This window comes from Henckelia pumila, chromosome 3, assembly GCF_033568475.1.
Source record: "Henckelia pumila isolate YLH828 chromosome 3, ASM3356847v2, whole genome shotgun sequence".
NCBI lineage: Eukaryota > Viridiplantae > Streptophyta > Magnoliopsida > Lamiales > Gesneriaceae > Henckelia > Henckelia pumila.
In genome coordinates, this window is record NC_133122.1 from 18,117,510 (window position 1) to 18,145,365 (window position 27,856).

At 36.3% G+C, this 27,856-nt stretch overlaps 1 protein-coding gene across 4 annotated transcripts; it reads right to left on the reverse strand.

The window, feature by feature from the left end:
* Positions 1–27,749, reverse strand: LOC140893601 (protein SHOOT GRAVITROPISM 6). 4 transcript variants are annotated; one of them, XM_073302684.1, is made up of 51 exons: positions 27,619–27,749; positions 27,403–27,493; positions 27,223–27,277; positions 26,994–27,125; positions 26,575–26,646; positions 24,998–25,088; positions 24,795–24,890; positions 23,698–23,776; positions 23,539–23,602; positions 22,687–22,790; positions 21,785–21,890; positions 20,965–21,054; positions 20,373–20,450; positions 20,097–20,164; positions 19,915–20,014; positions 19,648–19,824; positions 18,695–18,784; positions 18,542–18,607; positions 18,273–18,368; positions 18,106–18,180; positions 16,213–16,272; positions 15,044–15,133; positions 14,613–14,734; positions 13,738–13,867; positions 13,544–13,623; positions 13,322–13,457; positions 12,379–12,460; positions 11,726–11,871; positions 10,443–10,523; positions 10,269–10,369; positions 9,435–9,673; positions 9,160–9,269; positions 8,732–8,860; positions 8,533–8,607; positions 8,296–8,429; positions 8,098–8,170; positions 7,787–7,918; positions 7,252–7,433; positions 7,055–7,177; positions 6,907–6,967; positions 6,612–6,707; positions 6,039–6,139; positions 5,413–5,518; positions 4,604–4,717; positions 4,435–4,509; positions 2,421–2,519; positions 1,286–1,357; positions 1,118–1,203; positions 930–1,023; positions 583–690; positions 1–498 (listed from the first exon to the last, which is right to left on the reverse strand). In XM_073302684.1, the coding sequence occupies exons 1-51, from the start codon at positions 27,650–27,652 to the stop codon at positions 325–327; spliced, it is 5,175 nt and encodes a 1,724-aa protein (XP_073158785.1). In that variant the 5' UTR covers positions 27,653–27,749; the 3' UTR covers positions 1–324. The 4 variants fall into 4 exon arrangements, 3 of the variants coding, with proteins under 3 accessions (XP_073158785.1, XP_073158786.1, XP_073158787.1); XR_012153214.1 differs by lacking the exons at positions 1–498; positions 583–690; positions 930–1,023; positions 1,118–1,203 and having other exon boundaries at positions 1,308–1,357; positions 4,415–4,509; XM_073302685.1 differs by lacking the exons at positions 23,539–23,602; positions 23,698–23,776; positions 24,795–24,890; ... (4 more) ...; positions 27,403–27,493; positions 27,619–27,749 and adding an exon at positions 23,095–23,277.
* Between the last annotated feature and the right edge of the window lie 107 nt (positions 27,750–27,856).

Below are 27,856 nucleotides of genomic sequence, written 5' to 3' on the forward strand. Positions count from 1 at the left end.
TGCACAACATCAATACAAATTGCAAAGTATTAGTACGAACTACAACAGCGCTTTTCTTTTGTATACATTACACGAAATACACACAACCAGTATCTACATGGCATAATATACATAGGGGCTTTCGTTACATGCATACACACACTCGAATGTTGTGATAACTGATCCAACTTCCAAGAGCCATCTTCATCAATAAACCACTGGCGACGGGTATGCTTACCGATGACGCTGCTGATCCAAGAACCTTATTTCCTGTGGCACATTCAGTGGGGGGCGATTGGTTCTAGTTAAGACGTCATCAAATTTGCAAACAAGTTTAGTACTATATCAAGTCCTCCTAGAAGAATCAGACTCGCTTCCAGCCAGGATGGAGCTCCCCGGATCGACTTTCCATGAACTTGGATTGGTCGACTTCAGTAGTAAACCAAGGGCCAAGGAACATGTAGCTCTAACAATTGCGTCTGATGACCGGTTCATCTTTCCAACCAATATTCCGAACACCTAAGAAAAGACAACATGAAATGTTTTAATATAAAATCTTTGCTACATTTTGACAAAATCAATGGAGTGCATTCAGATGACGACCTGGCCGTGGTAAAGGGCGGTAATATGCTGATCGTTTGAAACAGAAATTACACTGCTACACAAATAAATAGCGTTTGCTTGTATTACTGGCCATGGAGCTTCAAAAGCCTGCACATCAATGACATGACCAACACAGACGAATTTTTCAATAAAATCTATTATTTGATAACATGGAAAAATAATTTGACAACTTCAAGAAATTAAAAGTTGTCATTAGGTAAGGAACATGATTTTTAAAATGCAGAATAAAAATCAACTGCATGCTTTCTTCTCTCCCCATTTCTCCGTCACTTCGTAATCACGGATAAGATAGGCATTAGCAAAAACTCTCGTACAAAAATGTGGACCTGTATTATTGAAGCCATGTATGTGTCAACCCAGGAAGGCATATGCTGAGTAAATTGCTTAGCCAAGTCTCTCAGAAAATCTTCATAGTCACTTCTGATGTGGCAAAGGCACAAAAGATGGCATTTGTACAAGGAAAGACAAAAATAAAAATTTAAAAAATCCCTAGTGCAGATCTGTTGTTACATACCGATGATCAGAACTAAAACGATGAGTGTTTACAAGGGCAGCCAAACCGTCAAATTCCAACAGAGGAACAATGGATTTGAAAGTGTTCTGTGAGGAAAAGTAATAGTGATTCATGATCTTTCCCCGGATAATGTAGGCAATATAACAAAGAACTGTGAAGGATTATTACCCGGCAAGCTTGTCGTACCCCAAGATCATCATCATGAAGATGTAACACCAGACGTGGAAAGGCTGCATGAACCTGGTAAAGTAAAGAGTCTTATTTGCACCTCGAGTTGATCACGTGAGAGAAGTTTTAAAATAAGCAAAACAGTCAAACCAGAAATACAAAAGAAATCTGGTTTCAACAATCTAAAAGAGGCAAGATCATGAAGACACTAAAGATGAGATAAAGATAAAAGAGGACATTTGTAATACACGTTTAATTCCAAAATAAAAACAAAACTGGACTATGCATTCACAACCAATAAAGAAAACAGAATACCATATTAGCTAGCCCATCTCTGAATCTAAGCCATCTAATACAATATCGGATTGATCATTAATGTTAAGTAACCATATCAATATGCCAGCCATCCAGCAAGTGGATCTCATGGTCCCTGAATTTTGGTGCAGCCATAGTAGAAATTTGAAAATTACTTTTTCTTAGTCCGTGTTTGTTTTGAGAACAATTTTCCAACCCTAAAATACCAAATATTATCGTCTTTTTCCATTTTCTGTCTAAAATTTTTTTCGCATGCCTGACATTCACTACAAACTCAGTTTTTCATCCCCTCTACAAAAAAGCTATTGGTATTAATATATATTTTATCCAAACATAATACTTTAAGTTTTTCAAATTAACTTGTGAAACATTTTCTGATACTATTTGACACTCACGGTAACTATTCAATTTCTCTAAGAAGACATTAATTTATTCCCCAAAATATTTCCCGAGAAACTTCCAAACAAACCCAACGCCCATAAAATCAACCACATCTAATTTAAATCTAAAGTCTGTATCATGATGAAGATAATGACGGATATATTTAAAGAATAATAAAAAAAATAATCAGCGTGCTGATTTCAGAGCATATGACATTCAAGTTTTTTGTTCCCCAATTGCCTTGCTGAAAGGTTGTTGTAATATTGTTTTTCAAAATTGTAATTTTCTAATTGGCCTGCTTAAGGGCCAACGTAATATTAATTTTCTAAATTGTAAAAATCAATTAACTAAAGAAACAATAAAATAACCAAATATTAACATCGTGAAGAATAGCTGAATGAAAATCGGCTACAATACAAAATCAGGGTGATTAAAAGACCTGCTCAAGGAATGCATCATGCTGTGTCCCAGACCCATAGCTGCTCAGCGCTCCAAGTGCTGAAAATGCATTGGCTCTGATTTTAGCGTTCATGCATATCTGTAAAAAGAAAAGAATTCATATACCGATATCCTTGTGACCAAGTAGAAGATCAAGCTTAAAAATTGACTGTAACTCCAATGCATAAAAAAGAACAGCATAAACTGAATTTTAACGTTTGAAGGCAAAATAACGTGAGGAAAAAAAAAGGCAAAAAATGTAATCAAAGCTCTGTGTTATGGTTCAACCATATTGGTGACTAGAACTAAAAGTTCAATAGCAATAGCATCAATCTTCTGAGCACTGCCAAAACATCGTCATGTAGTATAATCTTGGGGCTGAACTGACGGCTACTATGATCGGTTTGGAACTTTGCCTCACACATCGTTGTATTTCTCTCTACCTTGAATCAGATTCGCTTCTTTTTTTCTTTTTTTTTTTACCATCACCAAATTTGATCACTCGGACTGGAAACTAATCATCTCCAGACAAGAATTCGCTCTATTCTTCTAGAATTTCCAGTCCAACTATCTCATACCTATCAGGAAAGGGAAACCATATAGCAGATGCACTAGCGGATACAGCCTTCGAAGAAAGACGGTTTCAATTATTTCCAGAAGACATGCTTCCCAGGAGAATCAAAGTTTTTTACAGTCGGGTAGGGTGCTCATATACATGTTTCTTCCAGGATCACCTAGTGATGTTTGGATATATTATTTCGGTGTGCTATGTAATCCTGGTTGTATTTCAGCTATTGAAAGTTCTCAGAATATTCCCCTCTCATGTATGTTGCTTTCTAGTGTTCAATAAAGATGGTATCGCCCTAAAAATATTCATGTATCCCACCATATCTACTTGAGCATGCAAAGACGGGCACTAACCAAAGGAAAAGCCTATCTGAGACGTGGTTCTGCAGTCTCACTCGCACACAATAAATAAAGGCCAGTAAGACACTGAACCCATGAGTAGATAAACAGGTTCAAACATCGGGAGAGTTTGGTAAATGATCCCACAGAAGCTCAGTGCAGTTGTCATAGAAATCAAAAAAATGAAACAAATAAAAGAACGACAGAAAAAATCATAGTTTGTCTACCGTTTCAAAAACAACAGCCATTTTTTCACTAAAAGGCTACACCACGTTGAATTTGTAAATTGTCATACTACACTGCATGATTAAGTGCGATATAACATCTAAATGAAACAAATAAAAGAACGACAGAAAAAATCATAGTTTGTCTACCGTTTCAAAAACAACAGCCATTTTTTCACTAAAAGGCTACACCACGTTGAATTTGTAAATTGTCATACTACACTGCATGATTAAGTGCGATATAACATCTAAATGAAAACCAGGCACAGAATAGCCATCGCATGTTTTCTTCATCCAGAAATAAATATCCTAGTTCAGTGAGCACACATTTACAAATACGAGTTAAAAAAAATACAATTTCCAAACCTTTACAAATTACAAGTTTAACCTCAAAAGTAGAGATCAAGAATCAGTGAATACCAGATCGTGTTTGTTATTTTCCTAAACAAATAATTATAGTATGTACTAGAATGATACAGGATGAGAAGAAGAGTTATGGTGTTTACAAAGTGATAGGTAAAGATTTATTAAACCAAGGCAGGAGGCAGTTCAGGAAAAAGCACAAATGAAATTGCTATTTAAATAGGAAGATATTCGATGAATCTGTGGAAAGTAAGTAGGAGAACGGAAACCATATGTTGATGGAAGAAATATAAGTTTTTACACAAGTTAATTTCATCACGCAACAGAGAATGTGTAGCTGCTGACTCAGCTGGGGGCCACCGCAAGCACTTCGGAAAGTTGATAGGCTTACCAATGAACTATTGGTTCAACAGAAACCCATTTAAGTTCTCATGACTCTCAAATGGCCAGATGAAAATAAAGAACCCCCCCACTAAATCTACAGCTACAAAGAATATAATACCGGCTCAGTGAGGAACATACTTGAAGATTGCGAAGCCGAACAGATAGGTTCAGCAAAACAGGATCTACCGCGTCATTGGAAGATGATCCCAGAACCTATAAAGGTAAACACCGTCTGATAAATATGCATAAATATATGGATCAAAGCAAGTTCTTTTTCCACAGGCAGGGAAGCAAATTGAAAAATCACCGTCAGCAAACATGAGACAGCAGTAAGCTGAACTGATTCATCTGGATCATCCAACAAAGCAACTATAACACTGAGAATTTGAGTGGTATACTGGACAACATGGACTGGCGGCATCTGCAAGGCACACAGAGAGAACAAAGAACACATTCACTCGCATATAATGACATTAGTTACATACTGATACAGCATAAAAATAATTAGGACGTGGAACAATCCAATGACACTGAATCATGAGGTGTGTTTTGTGATCATACATTATATTGACCATAATGTTCTTTGATACTAATGCTATTTTCTTGTGTATGCATCACTGGAATGTGTCAACTAAAGGTTCATTTCTACCCAAATTTAACTCACTCAAAACTGAAACAAAAGAGAGCCTCAAAGCCTTCAAGGTTCAGTACAAACATGGAGAGCACAAACACATGGCTGTCACCACAGCTAACTGAAGCCAAACCTCTAAGTGCTCTCAATATGCTGCATCTTCCTCCAACACACGACACCATAGCATATCAAGAGGAAAAAGTAAAGTCTTGTGCCCAATCACCATTAAACCTTCCCCTTTCTAAATTCTCCAATCTGTCATCACTACCTCTATGCCTCACCACAACCACATTCTCTCCATAAGAACATCTACAGAACATCTACCCGAGGATGATACTTGACATCACTTGAAAAAACAAAATGCAACCTTGGCTCGGGGTTGATGTATAAAAAAGTCGATCGACAGGTAAACAATTGCCGGACAAAAAACTGATGTAGTCAAAATAGCAGCGTTCACCATCAAGTTTAGAAATATGTTGAACTACCTGGACAAGTCCTCTTAAACAAAGGCGTCTAACAGTTGGGGAATCATCAGAAACATGTCGACACAGTCCTTCAACCATCTGCTCCAATATAGAACCAATGCAATCGCTGTACAATGGGAAACCATGACCACAAAAATGAACTGCAGTTAACTTCAGCTTGAACCAACAAATAACAACACTAGCAGCACCAGTAACCCTAATTTTCGTAAATAAAATAAAATAAATCAGAATTTATCAGGTAAAATATTAGGTTTTAAAAATCTAAATAGTGTTCACAGATAGAAATTACTTGGACTATCACCAAAAACAATTGATGTTCATAATAAAATCAAACTAATATGACTTTGTTAAGAATATAATCTAAATGGCTAAGGATCTGTTTGGTGAGTTCCTCGAGATGAAACTTTCATTGCACAATACAATGTTGAGAAACTTTGTTTAACTCAATTTCTCTATTCCACTCTTTCTTTTCCAAAAAACTGATCATTTCACACGTCCCATTTAACTTTTTTAAGCACAGCAATCATTTACTGTCAAAATTATTTGTATCCATCACATTAACTTCCAAAAAAGCCACGTGAACCACCACCTTTAAAAATGGACATATTATTAATGTGTAAATATACCTAAACCTCACAAACTCCGACAACGCGGCGGCGGCAGCTTCCCTCAGATATCTGTATGGTTGGTCTAATGATTTGCTAAGAATCAAACATATTGCAGAGACCTGATAGCGATGACAAGGAAAAGTAAGACGATATAAAAATTAAGAATCATGCAAACGATAGCATCAGCTTATACACATGTACACTCCAGGATTATCATTCCCATAGAGTCTAATACACATGTACACTCTTAAGATTATCACTCCTATAAAGTCTGCAAATGTGTGCTATAAAAGGTCAGAAGACAGCAAGCAACTAATATAATTTGCAGCTGATAACATATACTCGATCTCTATGATATCATAATTCATAATTCAAAATTCAAATAGAGAATTACATGAGTTCTTATCCTTCATCTATCATAGTTCTTAGTGCGATCAACTTCATTCTAGCTGTGCCAAAAGGCGGTAAACTTGATCTCATTTTCTAATTTTTTCCAGACAGAGAAAAGGTTGCAAAAGTATGAAACTGTTGATAAGAAGTTGCTTGTCCAGTTCATCCATTACAAAACGGGAACTGAATAAGGATGTCTACCTCTTTCGGCCTTTTTATTGAAATACACCCAGCCAGGTCCCCAATGAGACCAATCCATGCCTCGTCTTCATTTTGTTCTCTGTTTCTAGCCAGAATCTGCAAAAAAGATGTGCTTCTACATTGTCAAACTCAGATATAAAATGTTTGACGAACATTACATCTACCTCCCACGAGATATTGAAGGTACACATTTTGGTATTAAAAACATTAAGTTTGCATCTTCACATCTAGGAGTAGTTTATGAATTCTGAAGGTTGGTTTCCATGAAATCACAACTAAGCCAAGGCTAGCATACCTTTCCCATTTCCAGATCTCCAACACAGTCACAGAATGCACTGAATGCAACCAGAAGTGTGCTGACAAACAAATACAGGCAATCAGTAACAAGAACTTTTAACTCCAGTTGTATTGCAAGTGTGTAGGTAGAATATGGTTTAAAATACCGTAGTGGCTCCTGCTGACCGGTATTTGCTAAATTATGACAACTTCCCAAGTGAAGCAACAGGGTTGCAAGGACATAACCATAATTTTGCTCGACAGCCCTTTTTCCAACTTTACCACCACCTCTGTCAATAGAATGATTAATTGTTGATTGTCCTATAGGCATAGGGAAAACAAAATCTCACAGCCCAAAATAAACCTGAAGAAGGCTGTAAGTGCTATAACAGCTGCATCCAACATATTATCTTCCACATGACCTTCCCCAAACCTGTTGGAGTTTTCTCCCTTCCCAGAGTCACCTTGAAAGATAGATGTCTGATTCAGGATAGAAGTTAAATGCTCCAGGAACGAATATGCAAGTACTGAATGCTGCGAAAACACCTAATAAAACCATAGAAAGCAGAAGATAAGATGAAACAAAGAAGTCCCACAGCGTCAAAAAACTGTTAATTCAAGACTCAAAAAGAACTGCATCATGAACCAATATGGATCAGATCGAAATCTAAGGGACATATCAAGAAATGATACTGAACATTAGCAGATGTGAATTAAAAAATGAATTCATAATACTGAGACTTGGAAACAAACATTAATCGCTTGGAATTTGAAATACTTGTAACACACCAACTATAATATCTCATTTAGAACACATCAGACAGAGGTGCAAATAAATGTTAGAAAACAACAAGCAAATCAGTAAATGATAAGGTTCTGATACCAATGTACAGACTCACATAAAAGGCATCCTGGATTGGCCAGCCACCACGTAGTCTAGATACATCTTTGGTGGCTATATCTCTCTCAGCAGCAGCCAACACTTCGTTGAAAACAATTCTTGAGCTGGTTTTCTCAGCAAGAGAGGAGATCTTTCGACATTAAAGAAATTCACCCAGGCCAAAGAACTGATCAAGTTTCATATAAACCACTTCTGCTTTCTAAGTCCAATGGGATTATTACTAACAACCATGATCACAAAATAAAATTGCAAACAGTCGAACACCAGTACCGGATGAGATTTTTTTTTAAAAAAAAGACGGAAGGATACAGCATTAAGAGTTTCTTGACGTAGGTATTTCTCAGTTACATGAACTGCAGCAGAAAGCAAAGACTGCGTCGTCCTGTTCACATGAAAGAGTTTTAGAGACGAAAATAGAAAGTTAAAAATAGAGGTATTCAATGTGAAAACAATAAACACTAATAGCATGTAAAACAAAATCAAACTTGAGCCCAAATCATGTACAACCTTGAGATATCAACCTCATTCAGCTCATTTCCCCTCTTTGTGATGAACTCAGTCACAGCTTGAACTGCCCCTTCTGCAGATAGCCTGATCTTATCACAGATAGCTGTTGAGGAAACATGTAGTGCAGCAACAAGCTGTATAAAACCAATGGAGAAAAAAAGAGATTATATCATCTACAGCTTTAACTATCATAAAAGGGCAATGATGTTCTGAGAGTTTACACATTGGGACACTAACCTCATCCTTGAAAAATAAGATACATACAGAGGAAACAATCCTGTTAAATACCTCTGATGGATCAAGTGAAGCATCCTATGCACAAAAAAGGAGATAATAAAACTTAAAGAGGAAAAAAATTTATTTTTTCTTTCTGGTTTTTTTAAAAAGTAAATGAAGTAAACATGCAACCAAATAAGAGAATAAAGAGGTGACTTACACTCCTTAAGATGGCAATAACATCCTCTAATGCAGACAAAGCAGCATAACGCGATTCAATATCAAGCCCATAAACAGAGTTTGCAGACCTTGGTAATGAGAGAGATATACTGAAAAATAAATCAATAATCTGCAAATTGGAGAATAAGTCAAAATATCCCCCAAAAAAATGTTTAAACGGAAGTCATATTGAAGTACACACAGAATATACAACAGCGCCTTGCGAAACTGAAACAGGAAAAGAGGGAGACATGGAAGAATCCCGATGTCCGAGGGGAATATAATATTGTCGCTAAGCATTGAGAAAGAGCAAAGAACCAATAACTGATGCAGAAAAACATAACTAACAAACTTTGAAAGTTGATTCGTTAATATTTGGCAGAGGTCAAAAAATTAATCATAACATAATGGCATTAGCCAATAACCAACCTGTGCAGAAAATTTTCTAGCTTCAGGATTTGGATCAGCGCAGCGAGGAAGATAAAGCATGATCCTCTCCCCCAGGCACAAAGCATCACGACTTGGAGACACAAATGCAGCTATAATAAAAGACAAAAAAGTTTAATACAAGAAATCACTACAGGAAACAAAGCTGATAATAAACACAGAAGAAGTTCAACATAATAATGACATTGACAAACTGTCTGAAGCTTAGAGAGGGGGGAGAGGGACAGGTAGAGGAAGAGGAAGAAAAGTTAGCTAACATGGTAGCTTTGAAAAATTTCCATGCAAACCGCGTTCATTTTGTTTGGGGTGAGTGCAGTTTCCTTGGCAGCCAAGTGAACAGTATCCACCAACGCATATAGTCCGAAATTTAAGAAGCATCTCCTGAGCCGCAAGACAACCTCTTGTTCTTTGATAATCAACAGAGGAGGAAACATAGGGATCAATCTGTCTCATGATATGCAGTAGCTGTTCTGCTCGACTTCTTCCATCCTCTCCGCTGATGAAACAACTCATTAAAAAGGGTACAAAATTATGTAAAACCACAAATGTCGACAATCAAACAAAACTACAGCGCTCAAAATCCATGCAATAGACTGATCAAATGGATAAAAAGATCAGAGTGGGTTGATAGGCGAGGGTGTTAAGAAAGAGAAAAGGGTACTTATAGAGATGTAGCACAACAAATAAGTAATGCAAACACATATTCAAGAATCCCTGTAATTATTTTCACCAAAATCCGTATGTGACTAAACTGCCTTGTCAGTGTCTAGGAAATCAGAAATGCCCTTATTGCCTGAATAAATTGTCAATTACTGTCCTATAGCCAAAACAAGTGCATATAACCTATTATATGCATTAGTTTCGTGGCATACAAGAGTCATAAGATACTTGTGAAGCTGTGAACCACAAATACATTAGTGTCACTGATTTTCAGGCTTCATAGGCATATTTTTCTTCGGTGTCTGCTTATTGGAAGGCCCAACAGCAACAAATGTGGATAAAGCATTTAATATTCAACACATCTCACACCCTAACCCTTACAGTAGCAGCGTCAGATAATCTTAAAGCAAGTATTTCAAAGGAATGAATACCTTGTAACAAGAATAGCACACAAAAGAGAAATAAGGTGTTGTATAAGTCCATTTATGACATCAGGCGGATCATTTGGTAAACCAAAAAACCCTAAGGTGGCCTGCCAATAAAAATAATAATCAGAAAGCAAATAAACAAAAAATTCGGTAATAAACAACTGCACTGAGTGGCACCTTTAGAACATGGTTTCTTGTTTCAATTGTCAACTTAGGCTCCACAGAAATCAAAGTAGTACAAGCACTTAAAGCAAGGCACTGCATAGAAACAATAAAAGTTAAGGAAGCTGAAAATAAAAGTTTTTGAAAGATAATAAACAGAATCAAGACAGGATAAGATATCATCAGCTGTCATATCCACTCAGTTGCAATAGTTGATATACAAATCTTAATGTATGGCTCAATATCATATTAGAAATTGGCTTGGACCTAACTCACCTCAAAAGCTAGGTCCAAGTCAATTTATTAACATGGTATCAGAGCTCGGGTTTCACCGTTATGTGTTGGACGGCCTATAGTTGGCCTCACCTGTCTCATAGTTGGTCACCCGTTAATATCTCCACGCTCCAGTCGTTTCATTCCTGGGAATGAGAGGTGTGTGTTGGTGTCTTAGTTTGTGTCCCACATCGATTGGCTAAATAACCTGAAAGCCCTTTATATAGACAAGGGCAATCCTCACCTCTTGAACTAGCTTTTGAGGTGAGTTAGTTCCTAGTCTCAATTTCTAACATATCATAACAAATTTTAGGATAAACTGACTCAGGAAAAAATGTTAACAAAATATGATAGAGGGGGTCAACCGCGTGCGTGCTAAATACGAATTTGCCAATGCACTTAACATCATATTTTAACTTGTTTATACTATGAGGAAGTTTCAAAGGCAACACCTTACTGGAGTAAGTCAGAAAGCAATTAACTGTGTACAGTAAGGAATAAGTTAAGCCACTGAAGTTTTAAATTCTTTAGCTTGTGTACAAAGGAAAGTAGGCCGTATGTATAACTTTTATGTATAGTTGTCTTTTTGTTAATGGGTGAAATTTTTGCACGTGTCGAAAGTTCATTGACTTGGCCCACTTTCTTTAGCGTTTAACTTCATATAAAGCCCTACAAGTCTCCGAACTAAAAAATCTCAGGAAAAAAGAGAGGATATTTCCATATAACTCTAAAGATATGAAGTTGCAAACCAGCAGCAACAAAAAAAATCCCACTCAACCAGGAAAAGTTTTATTTTTTTCTTTTTATTTTTCGACATTGTTTCTCTCTGAATAAAAGAACCACCCTCCACTCTTGATGACAAGGATGGAAAAAATTCTCTAGAATTACCCACAAGATAACTTTCCACCTAAGATACGGATCCAAAGCTAGAAAAATGTTGCTTCAACATTGGCTTCTGCACGAAGGCATAGTCCAAGGACATAGAACAGTAAAACAAACCAAGCTCAGTAACAAGTAAAACAAACCTGAGTGTGTAGAAGCTCCAGATTAGAATCAGAAAGTCCGTCGTCATCGTCATGGGCCATCAAAGTTAAGATGTAGTCAAGAAGCAGATCTCTCTTTCTCAATGGGAACGACTTACCACAAGCAGCAGCACCAATGACAGCCTGGCCTGCATAAAGAAAATTGATGATGGCATTATATGAAATATCAAACAAAGTAGAATCTGATGTATATTCACATACTAGCTGATTTTTTCGACGACAAATGAAACAAAAAACAAGCAAAATAGAAGAGAATCAAATCCAAGTAGTTAAAGCTACATTTGAAGCAATATTTTGTGGCCTGGTTTAGTCTTCTCATTACTTCATTTTGTCCAAGACACGACATCAGAATGACAACACCCCACCAACCCCACCCACCCCGGCCCACTCTCAAAAGGAATGTGATCTCATTAGGGTTCTCAATCATGTGAAGTGACTCTTCATGAAGGTGATGCTAAACTATCCACTCAAAGTGCTTGTAAAGAAAACTGTTTTTGACACACAGATCACCTTCTAATAGACCCAATATCAAAGAGCTTGATAAAGACACTTGGTAAGATAAAATAAAGTAAAAAAATCTCACTGACGCACAGAAAATAAAACACTGACAAGGACGATGGGATGGATTCACAAACCTAGCAAACCGATAGCAGTTATAACTGCCTGCTTCGCTGTGGGGTGGTGTACATGAAGGAGACGAGAAAGCATATCAGTCCCCTGTAGACCACAGAATAAGAGTATCACGCAAACATGGCAAATAGCCACCACAAGACCAAATAAATAAATAATCCAAGTATCCAAATACATAAACTGTATCAGCAATGAATATATTTGGACAGTAAAAGATAGGCAACAATAACCAAAGTTGACATATAGTAACTTAAAGTATTCGAGCAGTAAGAAGGTATGTAATGGCTTAAAAACTAAAACATGGGATTCATGAACTAGATTAATCACTGAGACCCAAGTAACACGTGTCCAAAGGGTACAATGCAAGCACAAAATACATCATTCACATGTCCGAAGAACAGAACTTTGTTTAACATCAATTTCTCTATTCGAACAGAATTATTTGTATTCCTCCATTGCAAAGAAGCATGAGCCAAAGCACTTTCGTGGAGTACCAAAAACAAACATGAAACTAACCTAAGAGCAACTATACCTTTTTAAGAAAGTTGGCCAACAAAATTAGCCTAGAAGAATGATATTACTAAGCAATATATGGAACAAAAAATCTTGCTGTCCCAGCTGCCAATTTTAAGCATGCATTCCTCCAACACCAAGCATTCTATCAGGCCTCAAATTGGTTGGATACTAACGGAGAACATCATGAAATCTCTAAACATGACCACGTTGGTGTGCTTTGTCTAGATGGAAAATAGTCATTGAACTTCTAGATCGTCAGATACATGCTTTTGCATCGTAGAAGTTTCAAGCAGTTAATTACTTGTTTAATCAAAACTTTATAAGACGCAAATTTTCAGTTCAAAAGCAAACAAAAAATATGCTTATTAGCAAATTATTTCATTACTGAGACTCAACACAAAAGAAAACAAATCACAGAGCATTGTGCTGTACCACAAGTGCATCTATTCTGGCTTCAATAACTGTTGTTGGAGCATATTTTGCAGCATATCCATACATAAGAGCCAAAGAAGCATGAATATCATCCGATTCTTCCATTTTGGCTCTATCGGAAAAGAATGACAGAATTCTGCCATAGAGTTTCCATTATTCAAAGTCAGGTACCATGGAAGATGCTCTGAAAAGTGAGAATAAGCTCATAGGTCCAGTATATACCTTTGGAAGATGCTCTGACCAACATTATCAAGAATGTCTTTCAACTTATCCAGAACTGTGTCCAAGTGCGAAGTGGCAACCTACGTTTCCACATGACAGTAGCCATGAGCACCATTCACTTGATAGAACTGCTTATGAATACTCTTTGCCATGAATGAGATGAATAATTAACATTTTATATTATAAATGATTACCAATCCCATAGCCTTAGCCAAACCAAGTCTATTCACGGGCAAAGCAATATCAGCTTGCACGTACATCAAATCAATTTTAGCCCGAACATAGGTTCTGTCGTGAACTTTCTGCAGCAAAATGCCAAGACACCTGCACTCGCAAAGTCCAATTAATTATTTTTTTAAAAAAGTCCAATTAATTTCAAGTTGTGGCATGAGAAGGTTTCTCCATGACAATCTTACAAACAAAATAGGTTCCAACTTGCACCATGTCAAGATTTCTCCAAACAAAATAATGAAAATCTAAAAAGCACAATCATCAAGTACAAATGGTGATAAAAGCACACATGTACAAGTGAAATTTCATGAAGAAGTGCGAGCAAAATCAAATATAAAAATTACTTTTGGGTAGATGGATTTAAAGTAACAAAATACATTCACATCTAACTGGCGTAGGGTGCGTAAATCCTCTATTTCTTGTCTACCAAATCAAAGTCAAAATAATCCCAAAATTAAAAGAAAAAAACGTGTACCCAATTTCAAGCTCACAAGAAAAGGGTAAATTAGTCTTAAATACATAATTGTCCACAATGGTTTAATTCCAGTATGAGCTAATATTGATCTTTTTGTTAATTATTCTGATGTATCAAACTGCATCGACAAAAACATAAGTTTTAAAATGCATACCAAGATAATTCAAAACATTCAGGCGGTTGGCAATAAAAGAACTGTATCTTGCAAAAGAAAAGGTGTGACAGTAAAAATAAAGTAAAGATATTGGATTTCCCCCTCTCTAACTTCACTGGGAAAAATCTATGCACTCTTAAGAATATAATGCAATGTGCAGTTAGAATTTGATCCCCTCGTAAAAGTGAGTTTCGTAACATTTCACATACCGGTGAAGCAGAGCAGAATGTTCATCATCTGATGAATAAAGTTCGTATTGATTTGAGAATGCATTTCCTAGAGAGATCACCCAATCAACATCCTGAATCACATCCAAGGATTCTGCAATAAACTGTGGGCCATAAACAAAAAGATTATAAGCGGCATACCTGGTTGCAGTTCGTCATGAAGCTTCACTTATATTAAATCCAAGGTTCTATGTAACCCATAAAATTATGGCTATTTATAAAATTAAGAGAACAGTTACTCTTATTACATAGAGTGACGAGAGGAAGACAGTGATTCAAAAAAACAAAAGTCAAAACGTACGTTTCATAAGGTGAATACGGCCTGGTCATTAGATCTTTTAAAAAATTTCATCCGTGATGAAATAAAAGGTAGTTAGAAATACAAATTCTAACAAAGAATAACCAACGCTTACGTTGATAATCATGTCATCCCATGTCTCCTGATATAATGGATCCTCCTTTAGGTCTTCCGGATCACTCACATAAGCTTTCATTTTGGGAATCTAGAGCTTACAATAGAAGATAGAAAAGTTAGATCTGAAGGACAAATAGGTATGATATTCTACCAGCGCAAAAAATACACAAAACACAACCACACACACATATATACATCCGTGCATATCTTAGTATATGCGCATGAATACACACACACACACAGACACAGACACACAAACACATATATATATATATATATGAGGAATTTTCAGCTGCCCAACCATATTTTCCCACTTGGTTCGCGACCACTAAAACCCGGTAGTGGGTTTTAGTAATGCAAAAAAACAAAAACAAAAACCACTAAAACGTGGTCGCGGACCAAGTGGAAAAACATGGTTGGGCAGTTGAGCATTCCTCTCTATATATATATACAGCTCCGATCCCCTGCATCCTAGGGTGCAGGAAAACTGTGTGCGACCACTAAAACCCGGTAGTGGGTTTTAGTGGTTTTTTTTTTTTTTCATCACTAAAACCTACTACCGGGTTTTAGTGGTCGCACACAATTTTTCTGCACCGTGATCAAAATTATATATAATTTTGATCACCTGCACCCTAGGGTTTTAGTGGTCGCACGCGAAAAATCTTGCACCCTAGGGTGCAGGTGATCATTACTGTATATATATATATATAGAAATTTTCAGTTGCCCAATCAATGATGCCCAACTCATGCCCGACAACTAAAACCCGGTAGTGGGTTTTAGTGATACGAATTTTTTTTTAAAAAAACAACTAAAACCCGGTAGTGGGTTTTAGTGGTCGAGGACGAGTTGGGCGGGAATGGTTGGGTCTATATATATATATATATATATATATATATGCACATCTATATGTTTGTTCATACAAATATATGTGTGTGTATGAGAGTACACATGTCCACGCACGTATATACATGTACATCCTCACGAGTGTGTAAATCCACAGATGAAAATGCATATATGAATATGCACATGGTGAACATAGATATATAATGGTCAAACATAATGGTCAAACAGGAAAAATGCATGAAAATTCCTAAAAGGGGTCAATAAAGCACTCCCTCAATTTCAATCCATTTTATAATGCATACTTGGTGCAATATCTAATATACCTCATCTTGCCAAAACAGAATAATATTCTTGGGGAATATAGAAGCTAAGTTATAGAGGACCTGCAAAATAAATATTTATCCATTAGTCCTGCTTGTTTGTCAGACCACTGCTTGATGCCATTCATAAAATTATAAAGATTAAAAAATCTAGTACATGAAATATCATATGATATAATCAGTGTTCTAAATGGCGGTTGAGGGCCGCCTGCCGCCTGCCGCCTAGGCACCCTCGGCATGAGGCGGTCGTTTCAGGCGGCCCAAGCTGCGAGGCGGTCGAGGCGGACGGCGAGGCGGGTGCTCGGGCGGTTGAAGCGGTTGAGACGGTTGAGGCGGCCAAGGCTTTTTAAATTGAGTCAAGGTCCATAGTCAACTAATTTTAAATTCTAGTCAAAAGTCCATACATTTTAAAATCCTAGTCAAAGTTTATCTATTTTAAAACCCTAGATCTTGACTCATTTCAAAAACACTAGACACTTTTTTTTCATTTTTGCTCTCCCACCCTCCACCACACCCCTCAGCCGCCTGCCGCCGCCCGCCACCCATAAAAATGCTTTAAAAAAATTCAACCGCCTAGGCACCCGAGGCGGTAGGCGGTCACGGACCGCACCGCCACCGCCTCCCGCCATTTACAACATTGGATATAATGTATGAATATATCAATAAGTTACCCCGGAGACTTGTCAATGAGGCTGAGCTTGTTCAACATGAGAGCATTCGATGTGATTCTTACCCAAAAAAAAAAAGTTCAAAAAACAAGCTAATGCAGGGTCAATTGCAAAAACTTATTTTTTTTATTAGAAATTGACTTGCACTTATAATAGAAGGAAATGCTCCATCAAAAAGTTCACAGTAGCTAAAAACCAGCGTGACTGGGAAAAACTCAAAGCAGATCACAATTGTTGAGCGAGTATCCAGCACTCCAACCACCAAAGATGCATCTAAGGGCTCATACGGGATCATATTATCAAAAGGTTGGTAACAAATAGAAGCTTTGGTCATCCACAATAGCCTTGAATGAGAAATCTCATTTCGAACTTCTCCCCTAGTATAGATAGAATTTGATTCTACTTTTGGTGCTTTATGAATAATTTTTTCTGAAAATGTCATTTCAGAGACTGATGGGAAAATGAGATACATGTTAGTTCAATTTTATTTTCTGAAGAAGAGGAATTTCAGTTTAAATTTCATGTCATTTAAAAATATATTGGATTATATGACTTCATATTAATATGTAAGATGATTTATATTTTAAAAAATACAATACATTAGCTTAGAAAATAATACTATAATACAATGAAATGAATTTAATAGTTTGAAATCCAATTTTGAATCATTCACACCCTAAGATGCTAATATCAAACTCATAATTTGGCATTCCAACAAAGACAAGAAAATTTCATCGCAAGTGATATTCATCCCCAGATTCCCCAGTCAACCATTAACTATATTCCATGATTAAGTCGACCATTAAACGAGGATACTTCTCATTGTATAATCAAAAGAATACCTAATGTGACGGGGAAAATTTAATTTATTGGATCGTTGGCACTTGATTCTTCCCTGAAAAACTCGTGAGCAGAGCATGATATAAGAAACATTACATGTTGGATCTTTGGCACTAAACTAATCCCTGAAAACCTAGTGGCGTAAGATACAATAGACTGTAAATATGAGCAGGCTCCTTGGAGGTCAAAAAGTAGTCGTCAAATGGCACTTCAGGATCAAAACTACTAAATAAGTCAAAGTATCCTAAAGGCTTCAGAATAAGAAAAGATCCACAGTAACGCTCATTTCTGAGTTAGTAAAATTTTCTACCCGCATGGTCCAGGTTTGCATAAAATTGCATATTTTTGTAATTTTGCATTAAACAAAAAGGGCATTAAGCATACTTACTGTTAAAATCTGAGTCACCAACTGCTCCCTGGCCAGTGGATTGTGAAGAAGCACCACAAGCCGTGCAAAAAGATCCTATATACTTATAACATTCATGACAAAATTGTACGAATGGAATTATATTAAAAAGTGTATTATTGCACGAGTAAACATAAGGGATATCAAACCTCAGGATTCGGAATACCGCTACGAGCTTTACCATCAGAAAGAATCATATCATCTAGACTTTTGTTTCTGCATAATTCTGAGATACATCTGCAAACCTATATAAAAAGATTAACTAGATTACCCAATAATAACAATGTATCCAAAATATAAATGACAGATCTATCAGTTATTGACAAGAATCATATTCCAAATATTAAAATATGGTCAGAGATATATTAGAAGGGAAATGCTTAAACCATCTTTCATTCTTCAAATACATATAACATACCGTGGCAACAGCACCAGTATAAATTCGGGGAATGATCATTTTGAGCAAAAATGGCCAGAGAACATGCTGGAAACATAATCGCCAATGATCAGTAACAAGTACCAAGAGAAAACCAAAACTGCGAAACAAAAAATTGATCACATGGTAGCAGACCTCCATTTCAGGGACAGTTACTGTTATCAAAAGAAGACCTTTTTCACAAATTGCTCGTAAATCTGTTGGACTGACGCCTCCAAATTTTACCTGAAAATGATCTTAGCATTTAAGAGAAAATATTGAATACCAATTATAGATTTTTTAAAGATCATATATGCAAGAGCAATTTTCATAATAAATCTCGTGCTAAAGAGCGCCTCGTTCAATTCTTTCGAATTCATGGGATAATACTCTAACACGGACAGGGCTGAAGGAATTCCTCCACATGATGAGGAAATATCCACTGAAAATGCAATTTTTTTCTACTCAAATGTAATTTCATTTTAAATTGTCTCCTTGTCAACTAGAAATGAGAGTGGAAACCAAAATTTTCCTAAGTCGAAAAAACTACTTCCATACCAGAAGAAACATAGGTGATGATTGATGAAAATATCATTAAAAATCATCCAGATAGGCATCTAAGAAACTGATTGAGCTTTAAATCATAAACACCATTTGAGTGTGGTTTTCTCCTTGAAAAGACAGCATTTTATTATTGGAAAACAATGGTGCAACCCACCTGGAAAGACTCAACTCTCTTAACAATCATAGATATCCACTAAAACCATAATCGTAGACAATCGTTTTGGTTACTTGTACAGCATCTTTGGAATTGCTTTTATTCTTCGTATACAATTTAGAAACTTCCCCTCGGGCCAATATTGGGTTTGTTCAGTACATTTCATAATATATAACAACTAGGTTTGATAACTTCATTAACCAGAAGAACTGAGAACAATCCAAGATAAAGTATATAAAAGAATAACATAATGGTGAATAACTATGAAAAAATGCTAATTATTTATGAAGGGTAATTTATTATTTGCACAGGTAGAAATAAAAATGCAAAGAAGATAAAATTAGTTGTAAGGATCTGTGTGATGAAACAGAGCATTCCAAGAAGATCAGACCTCCGTCTTCTTGTGTAGGAAAGAATATGTTGAGCCAGCCGACTGAGTTAACTCCTTAGATTTCTCATTGGCTTCACCATCCAAATCAGGCATTGCACAGTGTCGTACGAGATATTCTACAAATATCTCTCCTGGTGGACCGACCAAGTAACAGTGGGAAGCCATAACGACAATTAACTATTTCATACACACGAGAGATGATATAAGTTAACAAATATATAACAAATTGAAGATCAACAATGACTGACATTTTCCATGCAGAACTACCTCCGCAAGTGCTTTGCGAACAGCCAAATTATGCTCATCTAACAAATGTTTCACTGCTTCAACCAGCAAGGGCCTTTTAGCGTGCCAAGCTTCAGACAATCTTCAGAACAATTTCATGGCATGCTGAGTTGGCAAGCAATCACGGAGTATGACATGATAAAGCAAATATGGAGAAAAGTAACCTTGGCAGAAGGTGTTTCAGAACAGAAAGTGCACCAAAAGAGAGAGATTCTTCTTTCAACCTGCATTTCTGGAACAAAGTGAACAAATTACAGACATTGCCTCATTCATAAACAAGATGCGGTATGAAGTCCAAATATTTTGAACTCCATTTCATCGCTAACATTCTTTTTTTTTTGTTGTTGTGGGGATTAGATAAGGTGCATCACTTTCTACAATTAAATAACTACAAGGTTCCAGGGTTTGTGACAATAAAAAAGATTAGCAATTGTACCCACATTGAGAAGAAAGACAAACAGATCCTCTGGGTAAACCACACCAACCGTGAGAAAGCAATGCTGAACTTCATTGTAAGTCTGAAATTGGCAGGAGGTACACAAACCAATAAATCAATCAATAAAACATGATAATTAACTGAGAGTGATTATCTTTCTGGACTTGAGAAAGAAAAAGAATGGAGTAAGAAAAAAAAATTGCAATGACCAGATAACAAGACCACAAATAAGTATCACCAAGTTTATGATAAAAAAGCATATTTTCAAAGCGGTTCATTCAGCATCCCAGGTCACACTCTACAAGGAATTCAATATTGGTATGAAAATTTTTTGGCGTAGTGGTTATAAAATCCATAAAAGAAAAAATATATATTTTACCATCTCCTAGGATCTATGACCCCAGTTAGCTCTGAAAGAAATCAGATTGGAATCAAATGAATTCATGGATCCACACTTTAAAGTGTGGAGAAAACATGAGCAACGGAGGTAATAAAAACCAAAAACAACCCAAAATATGGGGAAAAATGGGGATGGTATTAATAATATAATCTACTCGCATCAAAGATAGATGGGTGGTCAAACTGAAAAATCCCACCTTTAGTCCCACTGAAAAATCAGATCGCTGCTTGCTGTCGGTGTTGATGCAAACCACTGGAAGAAGCGTTGATAAAATGACAGTGAGTTCCTGCCAAATCTCAAACTTATATAAGCCTTGACAAATAAAATAGAACTAGTGAACATTATAATTATGTAAGATAAAGTTTGAAGTTATTATATAATCTCAATTATTTTATGTTCCTAAATAATCTACTGTTTAATATCCGTATATCCAAATGTTTAGCACATGCAAGGACCCTTGAAAGGCGAAATTAGAGAGACTAGCATGCAATCACCAATAAAGCAGAGTTGTGTTACTTATCAAACCATGAACTAATCCTTGAAACACAAAATGAAAGACCAAAACATAAACTTCTCAATCGTACAAGTATTCACGTCATCCTTTACAGGAATTTTTTATATGCCAGCTAGAATTATGCACAGAGACTTCTGATACAAGTTACAGGTAAAGTGAATCAGATTGTCGAGAGAATACCAAACATTTTTACACCATGGCATATCATTAAAATGTATTAAATCATTAAAAGGCGATGGGCGAAATGGTGTTCCATTGGACAAACTATAAAAGAAGTTTTGAAAAGAAAAACAGGCAGAAAACAACTTGGAAGTGTGATGTCTCAAAAACAAAAACAAAAACAAAAACAAAAACAAAAACAAAAACAAAAACAAAAACAAAAACAAATACAAAAACAAAACAATAGGTCCCTTAACATCTTATTTTCAACATAAACATCAAACAAGTTTAAAGACCATGAAGTTCGATCCTCTCCATGAAAAAGTCTATTATCCAAACTGACCTCAAAATCAAGCAACGGTGGTCCACTTTCGGAAAGTAAAGATGCATTCAGGAGGTTGTAGAGACTACATGTGGCCACAAACGCAATATCTTGATCCTTCTTATACCTAAATTAAGAAGAAAAGGAAGACCTAAGAATCATCAAATTCTAGAAAGGACACAAATTTACAGTTAATTACAATTGTGGCCCATTTATACTGACTAGTACTCGGGAGCACGTTGCGTGCTTATGCAATACGTTTTTTTTAAAATAAAAAAAAAACCCCAAAAAAATAGAGCACAATTATGAAAAGTGTGTTTTTTTTTTGTAAATAAATAACTTAATTTTATAAGCGTGATATTTTCATAAATAAGTAGTTAACCATTTAAAAAAAACATAATTCAAGAATCTATGGAGAAACGACAATATTGTGAATTAGGGTTAATATATGATATTCATTATTGGACTTGATTTATACCTATCAACCGAGCCTAGACCCCCCCGCAATCCATTTGACCAGGTTTAGACCTGCCCCAAATGGAGCAGGTTTAGTGCGGGGTCGGGTTTAAACACGGCCATTCCTATCCTTAGGCACCATCCAATTTTATTGTCCATTGTCCGGAAGCACAGCTGTTGCATTCAATGTGCCGGTCTTTGGATCAAGTTCAAGAAGCTAAGGAGCTCCATTTGGATTTGTAAGTTTAGTCGAAGTCGGTATTTTCATCTTTAACTCATTGGGTCAATTTTCCAAGTCAAATTGAGATATTGCTCTCACGATCTAAGTTTTGATGTCATAGTGTTTCTATTCGATTCAACATGATCGAGAAGCTTATAAGAAAACTGGTAATGATCATACTTCTTGACTTTATTTTAGGGAATAAAAATTTATCTACAATTGAAACCAAACAAAAAGCTAGTCTTACAATTCCAAAATAGTGGGTATGAGCCTCGGCAAAGCCGACTTCAGTTGTGTCCTAGTTACAAGACCAACCATCTGACCCAAAGCCTCCACCGTAGATATGCGAACCTGCAGAAACAAAAAAGAATTTAACAAAACCATGGTTTTCAAACTAACTTGAGAAGAGAACTCTAGATGGCCATAAAAGAACGAGAAAAACATGCTTTTCTCCTAAATTAGCAAAATATGACTTCAGCTAGCTTGGCATGACAGGTGTAGTTATTTTCCCACTTGAAACCATCCTCTCCTACAAACTTACACCAGAGGCTGGAGCCGATTTTGTTTCCATGAAGCTAAGTAGTACGATTCATAATTCACAGACGAGTGAATTGTCTCTCGGTATATTATCCAACTGAAGAGAACTTTAATCTACCTAAACCAACCAAGGGGTGGTGCAAGCTGATGATGGTCCAAAGGGCAGCAGCTTTAATCCTCCAAATTAGCCACATTAGGCACAAAACTTGAGGAATCACAGTTATTTATGCCTCGTTTTTATCTGTAGAAAGCCACTTACCCACCAACATGATCTAGGATAACACAAAGGAGAATTAATTTTTTGGAAACTTCAAATTTCCAGAGAGGGAATTCTGAAATCAATCTCCTTACGAGGTATAAATTGCTGTAAGTGTGGGTACAATCATTTGACAAGAAAATATCCCCAAGCTATCTCATACAACACAAAAATATGAGGAATACATGGAATATCTAAGGTTAGCTATGGGCTATATCTCATAAACAGGGAATTGAATTTTTCAGCCCTTGATCCAATGAAAACAAAGACAGATGGATAAGCATATCTAATTCTTGAATTTGAAACCTTGAGATCCCGTGAATTGGCCCAAACTCTCAACAAAAGCTCAAATGCGGAGTTCAGGAAAGACCTGCACGAAGTACACATTCAGAACACAATGCTCAACTGAGACAATCTTAAATCTTGAGTGACAGACTACCACAGAAGCAAGTTAAAAGGCCTCACATGACATCACCATCAATAACTGTAGATAATGGAAAATCAACACTGTATTGCCAACAGGCCTGGCACCAAGACTTGAAAGCTGGAAAGAAACAAGAAATATTAAAATCATAAATTAGAGAGAGATTGTCGCTGTTACATGCGGTGTATATAGCTTATCACGGTACTGTGAGGATATTTCGACCAAGTACCAACAAATATGCCATAATGGAATGCAAAAATCAGCGTAATTTCAAACACAAAGCATACATCACCAGCATTAATCTATTTCAAGTCTTTTTATTTAGTCAACAGGTCCATGCTCTAAAAATAAAACATGCCATTTATTTACATTGTCAAGCATGACAAGAAGTTCAATTTAGACATCTATTTAATACTTTTGAAGAAGCTATATTTGTTACAGCATAATGATGAAGGAACATGAACCAGACATTGTGCCCATATCTACGAGGTGATATAAAGCCCGAGTTGTTGTGCAGCTATCTCATTGATCTGGAGACATATTGGATAGCCTAGGGGTGCAAACGAGCCGATCCACTCGTGAGTAGCTCGCGAGTAGCTCGGTCAAAACTCGACTCGAGCTCGAACTCGAGTAGCTCGAACATAAATCGAGCTCGAGCTTCAATGTATATGATCGAGTAGCTCGCGAGCTACTCGATCAAACATATATATAATATAATATATAATATAATATAAATATAATATATATAATATTATATTTATTTATTTATTCATATATTATTTATTTATATATATATATATTTCGAACTCGAGCTCGAGTAACTCAAACTATAGTCGAGCTCGAGCTCGAGTACGAAATTAATTACTCAATCGAGCTCGAGCTCGAGTTCGAGTAGTCAAATACGAGTCGAGCTCGAGCTCGAGCTCGAGTACTATGATACTCGGCTCGGCTCGATTGCACCCCTAGGATAGCCTATCCCATGTCATCCTTTCTCTAAAGAAGATGATCGCGTTTGACGCAGGATACCATACAACATATTATAATTTGTTTCATTATGCATCCATTGAGATAATAGCATCACACCACATGCCACGGAGTTGCCACCAATAACAGAACAAAATCGTTAAACATAGCATACCATTTGCAAAGATTGGCCGGTGGACGTCTTTCACATTTCCTAGAATGGGCAGAACTCTCATGAGTACACCTTTAAGCCGTGGAGTGAACTGAAAAGCTTCATAAAGGATACATCATACAATTACATCTAAGGATGACCAAAATCAGATGTGAAATCTAAATCACGATTTTAGCTCTGAATAAAAACTTATAGTGATAGCAAACCATCAGATGAAGCAAAGTCTGCAAGTATTTGAACCATTGCTGGAACAGCTAAATTTGAACTGGACAAATGAAGATATATTTCCTCCATCATCTGCAAAAATGAGCAAAAGTGAACTTTTGGATCCAACATCTCTACACAGTATGTCAATAGACAGACCCGTGAAACTCTTAACACGTGTTATTTTATCAGCTAGTTCACTCAAAAGTTACCCTTCTACAGTTACCACAGAGCCAGACGCTTTTGCCATCCTCTTTTTTTCACCAAATTTCATTATGATAGAAAACCACATCCAAAATATCATCACCCTTTTGCCATTGCAATAGAATTTTCTTCCATTACACTTTCGGGTCTCTAGACTCTCTACTCAATTTCTTTCCAATTGCCAACTTTAACACTAGTTTCCCACTCTTCTGACTCTGTGTCCTTAACATTCTTGTTAGGAATTGCAATGGGTATGGGTTGGGTACGGGTCGGTCCACCAGGACCCGAGATCCAACTTGTTAAAATTTTGAAGGACCCATCCCGACCCGCTACAACTTAAACCAGACCTGCCCTAAATGAGTTGGGTCGGTCGGTTACCCATTAGACCCACATCCATTGTCATCCCTAATCTTTAGGCAAAGCTTAACCAACCCCTGACCCATTGCTATCCCTAATCTTGTTAGAGCAAGCCATAAAATTTTGCTTTACCCATTGATTCTTGTATAGTCCAGCGTGTTTGTTAATTGACTCAGTGTTTATCAATTAATTGTGCTACAATTGTGATAATAGTTTTCTCACATCAGTGAAGGTCAATTGTGTTATGTTGAGAGTTAATAACAAGCATGGCATTGTTGTATATATATTAACTGAACTTCTATTGGTCAATCAGATTACGAGTTGGAAGTTCGTTGTTGTACTTGAACAAGCATGATAATGATTTTCTTATGGTACTTCATGCGTTCAAGAACAGTATTAATATACTTGTTTAGGCATGGTTGAGGTGATTATTTTCAGAGTTAATTTGTAAATATGCAAGTTGTTTTGGAAAAAAGGCTTGGGAGATGATAATGAATTGAATTTATTATTTATTTCATGATCAGTCCCTTAAAATGAAAGTATTATTTCATTTAATTTAAAGATGACTAGAGCATGTGTATGTATTATGTTCATTCTTGACAACAGGTTATAATGTATAGATGAGAAACGTACAAGGTTACATGAATATATCAATCATGTAACTTGAATAATAGTTGGTATAATCATATTCATAATTTTATATGCGATGATTTAAATAGTGTCTTCGGTTAAATATGTGTTATTTCACATGAGACAGAAGTACAGAACATAGTAAGGCTTGTAGTTATCTCGGGGAGCTCCAGCTTGTTCATACTCATATTCCGGAGATTAAGGTGAGGACATGTAAAATAAAATAGAAACAATTAACAAGTGTCTCGAGTACTTTAATGATACAACTTACTTGGTTAGTTGGTATCTTGACTATGTGGATCAGCTAGCACGATTACATTCTTACGAGCTTACATGAGATGAAGCATGATTCACTTATGGAAAAAATCAATCTAAATATGAAACTTACAAGGTCAGGCAAATGTGAACCCAATGCCATGAGCACACCAGCTCCAGCTCTTTGCCAATCAGCATTGAGTTCCTAGAATACGTTGAGTTTGAAAGAGATAGATATTGCTAACTTCAAAAGTTAAGCATAAACTCATGCCAAGCTCAAAAAAGAAAGACGATCAGATGCATCCAAATACAACTATCTGAAGAATAAAATCTGGCACCTATAAAACAATCTAAGATTGGAGACAGTTGTGTGAAGTTAAATAAACTAGCTTTTTGACAAGAAAGAATAAAATTACACTTGTAACACGACAATAGATTAACAGTATAATTAATTCTTAGGATACCAATCAAGCATTATCCCCAGGTAATATGATTAACAATTAAAACTACAGATGCATTCAAGATTTCAAGAACTGCTCAGTCATATTGTACCTTGGTTGAGACCAATTCAGTCATTGCTATTTTGGAAAGCTTCGCCATATACTGAGGATCAACATCATCTTTATTCAATTCCCGAATCGCCACAGACATAACTTGAAACAACCCGGCCATATTCCCAAACCTCTGAAATGTTCAAACTACATTAATATTCCAAGAACAAACCAACAACATCTTGGCTAACAATCATTTTTAAACAATAAACACAGAGACAAAAAAGTACCCTTCTTCCACCGCGGGAGACCGTTACACAACAATCAAGAAGCAGAAGCGGGTTTCTGGAAAAATTCAGAACTCATCAAATTTGCAGGGGACAGAATAAGGCATATTGATAAAAAAATCAAGCGACCATAACAATTGCAATGATATCCAGAAACTAGTCGATCAAGCAAAATAAAATTACAAAGAGGCGATATCCTTCAGAGCTGTGGCTGAGGCTTCTCTAACAATTGACGAGTCATCCGCTAGAGAAGATACGAGAACTTGAACTGCCTCTGAATAAGATAACACCAAAATCCACCAATATCAATAAAATCACGAAGAAATTCTTCACCAACTTGCACGATAAGAAGAAAAGGTAAGATTTACGGGTACAAGTTCGTGGAATTGCGATGCATACCCGGGGCCGGAATCCCCGAACTCGAGGATGCCATTATTGGAACCGAAATCTCGAAGATCAGAGAAGAGTATGATGAATATTGATGATTACACTATATATATGCTGTGGAAATGTAATAAATCTAATCTAACATTGTAATAAAAAAAAAATAAATAATCAAATTATTAGTCCGTTACACACGACTCTAGTTCTACCAGCTGGTTTTTTTATATAAAGTGCACGTGGATATGATATTATT

Excerpts from the sequence above, each read along its gene's own strand:
- LOC140893601 (XM_073302684.1), bottom strand. The coding sequence starts at position 27,652 with ATGGCATCCTCGAGTTCGGGGATTCCGGCCCCGG. Across the intron at positions 13,624-13,737 it reads TGGCTAAGGCTATGGGATTG|GTTGCCACTTCGCACTTGGA; the intron begins GTAATCATTTAT and ends GTGGAAACGTAG. Across the intron at positions 10,370-10,442 it reads CAAGAAACCATGTTCTAAAG|GCCACCTTAGGGTTTTTTGG; the intron begins GTGCCACTCAGT and ends TTTTATTGGCAG.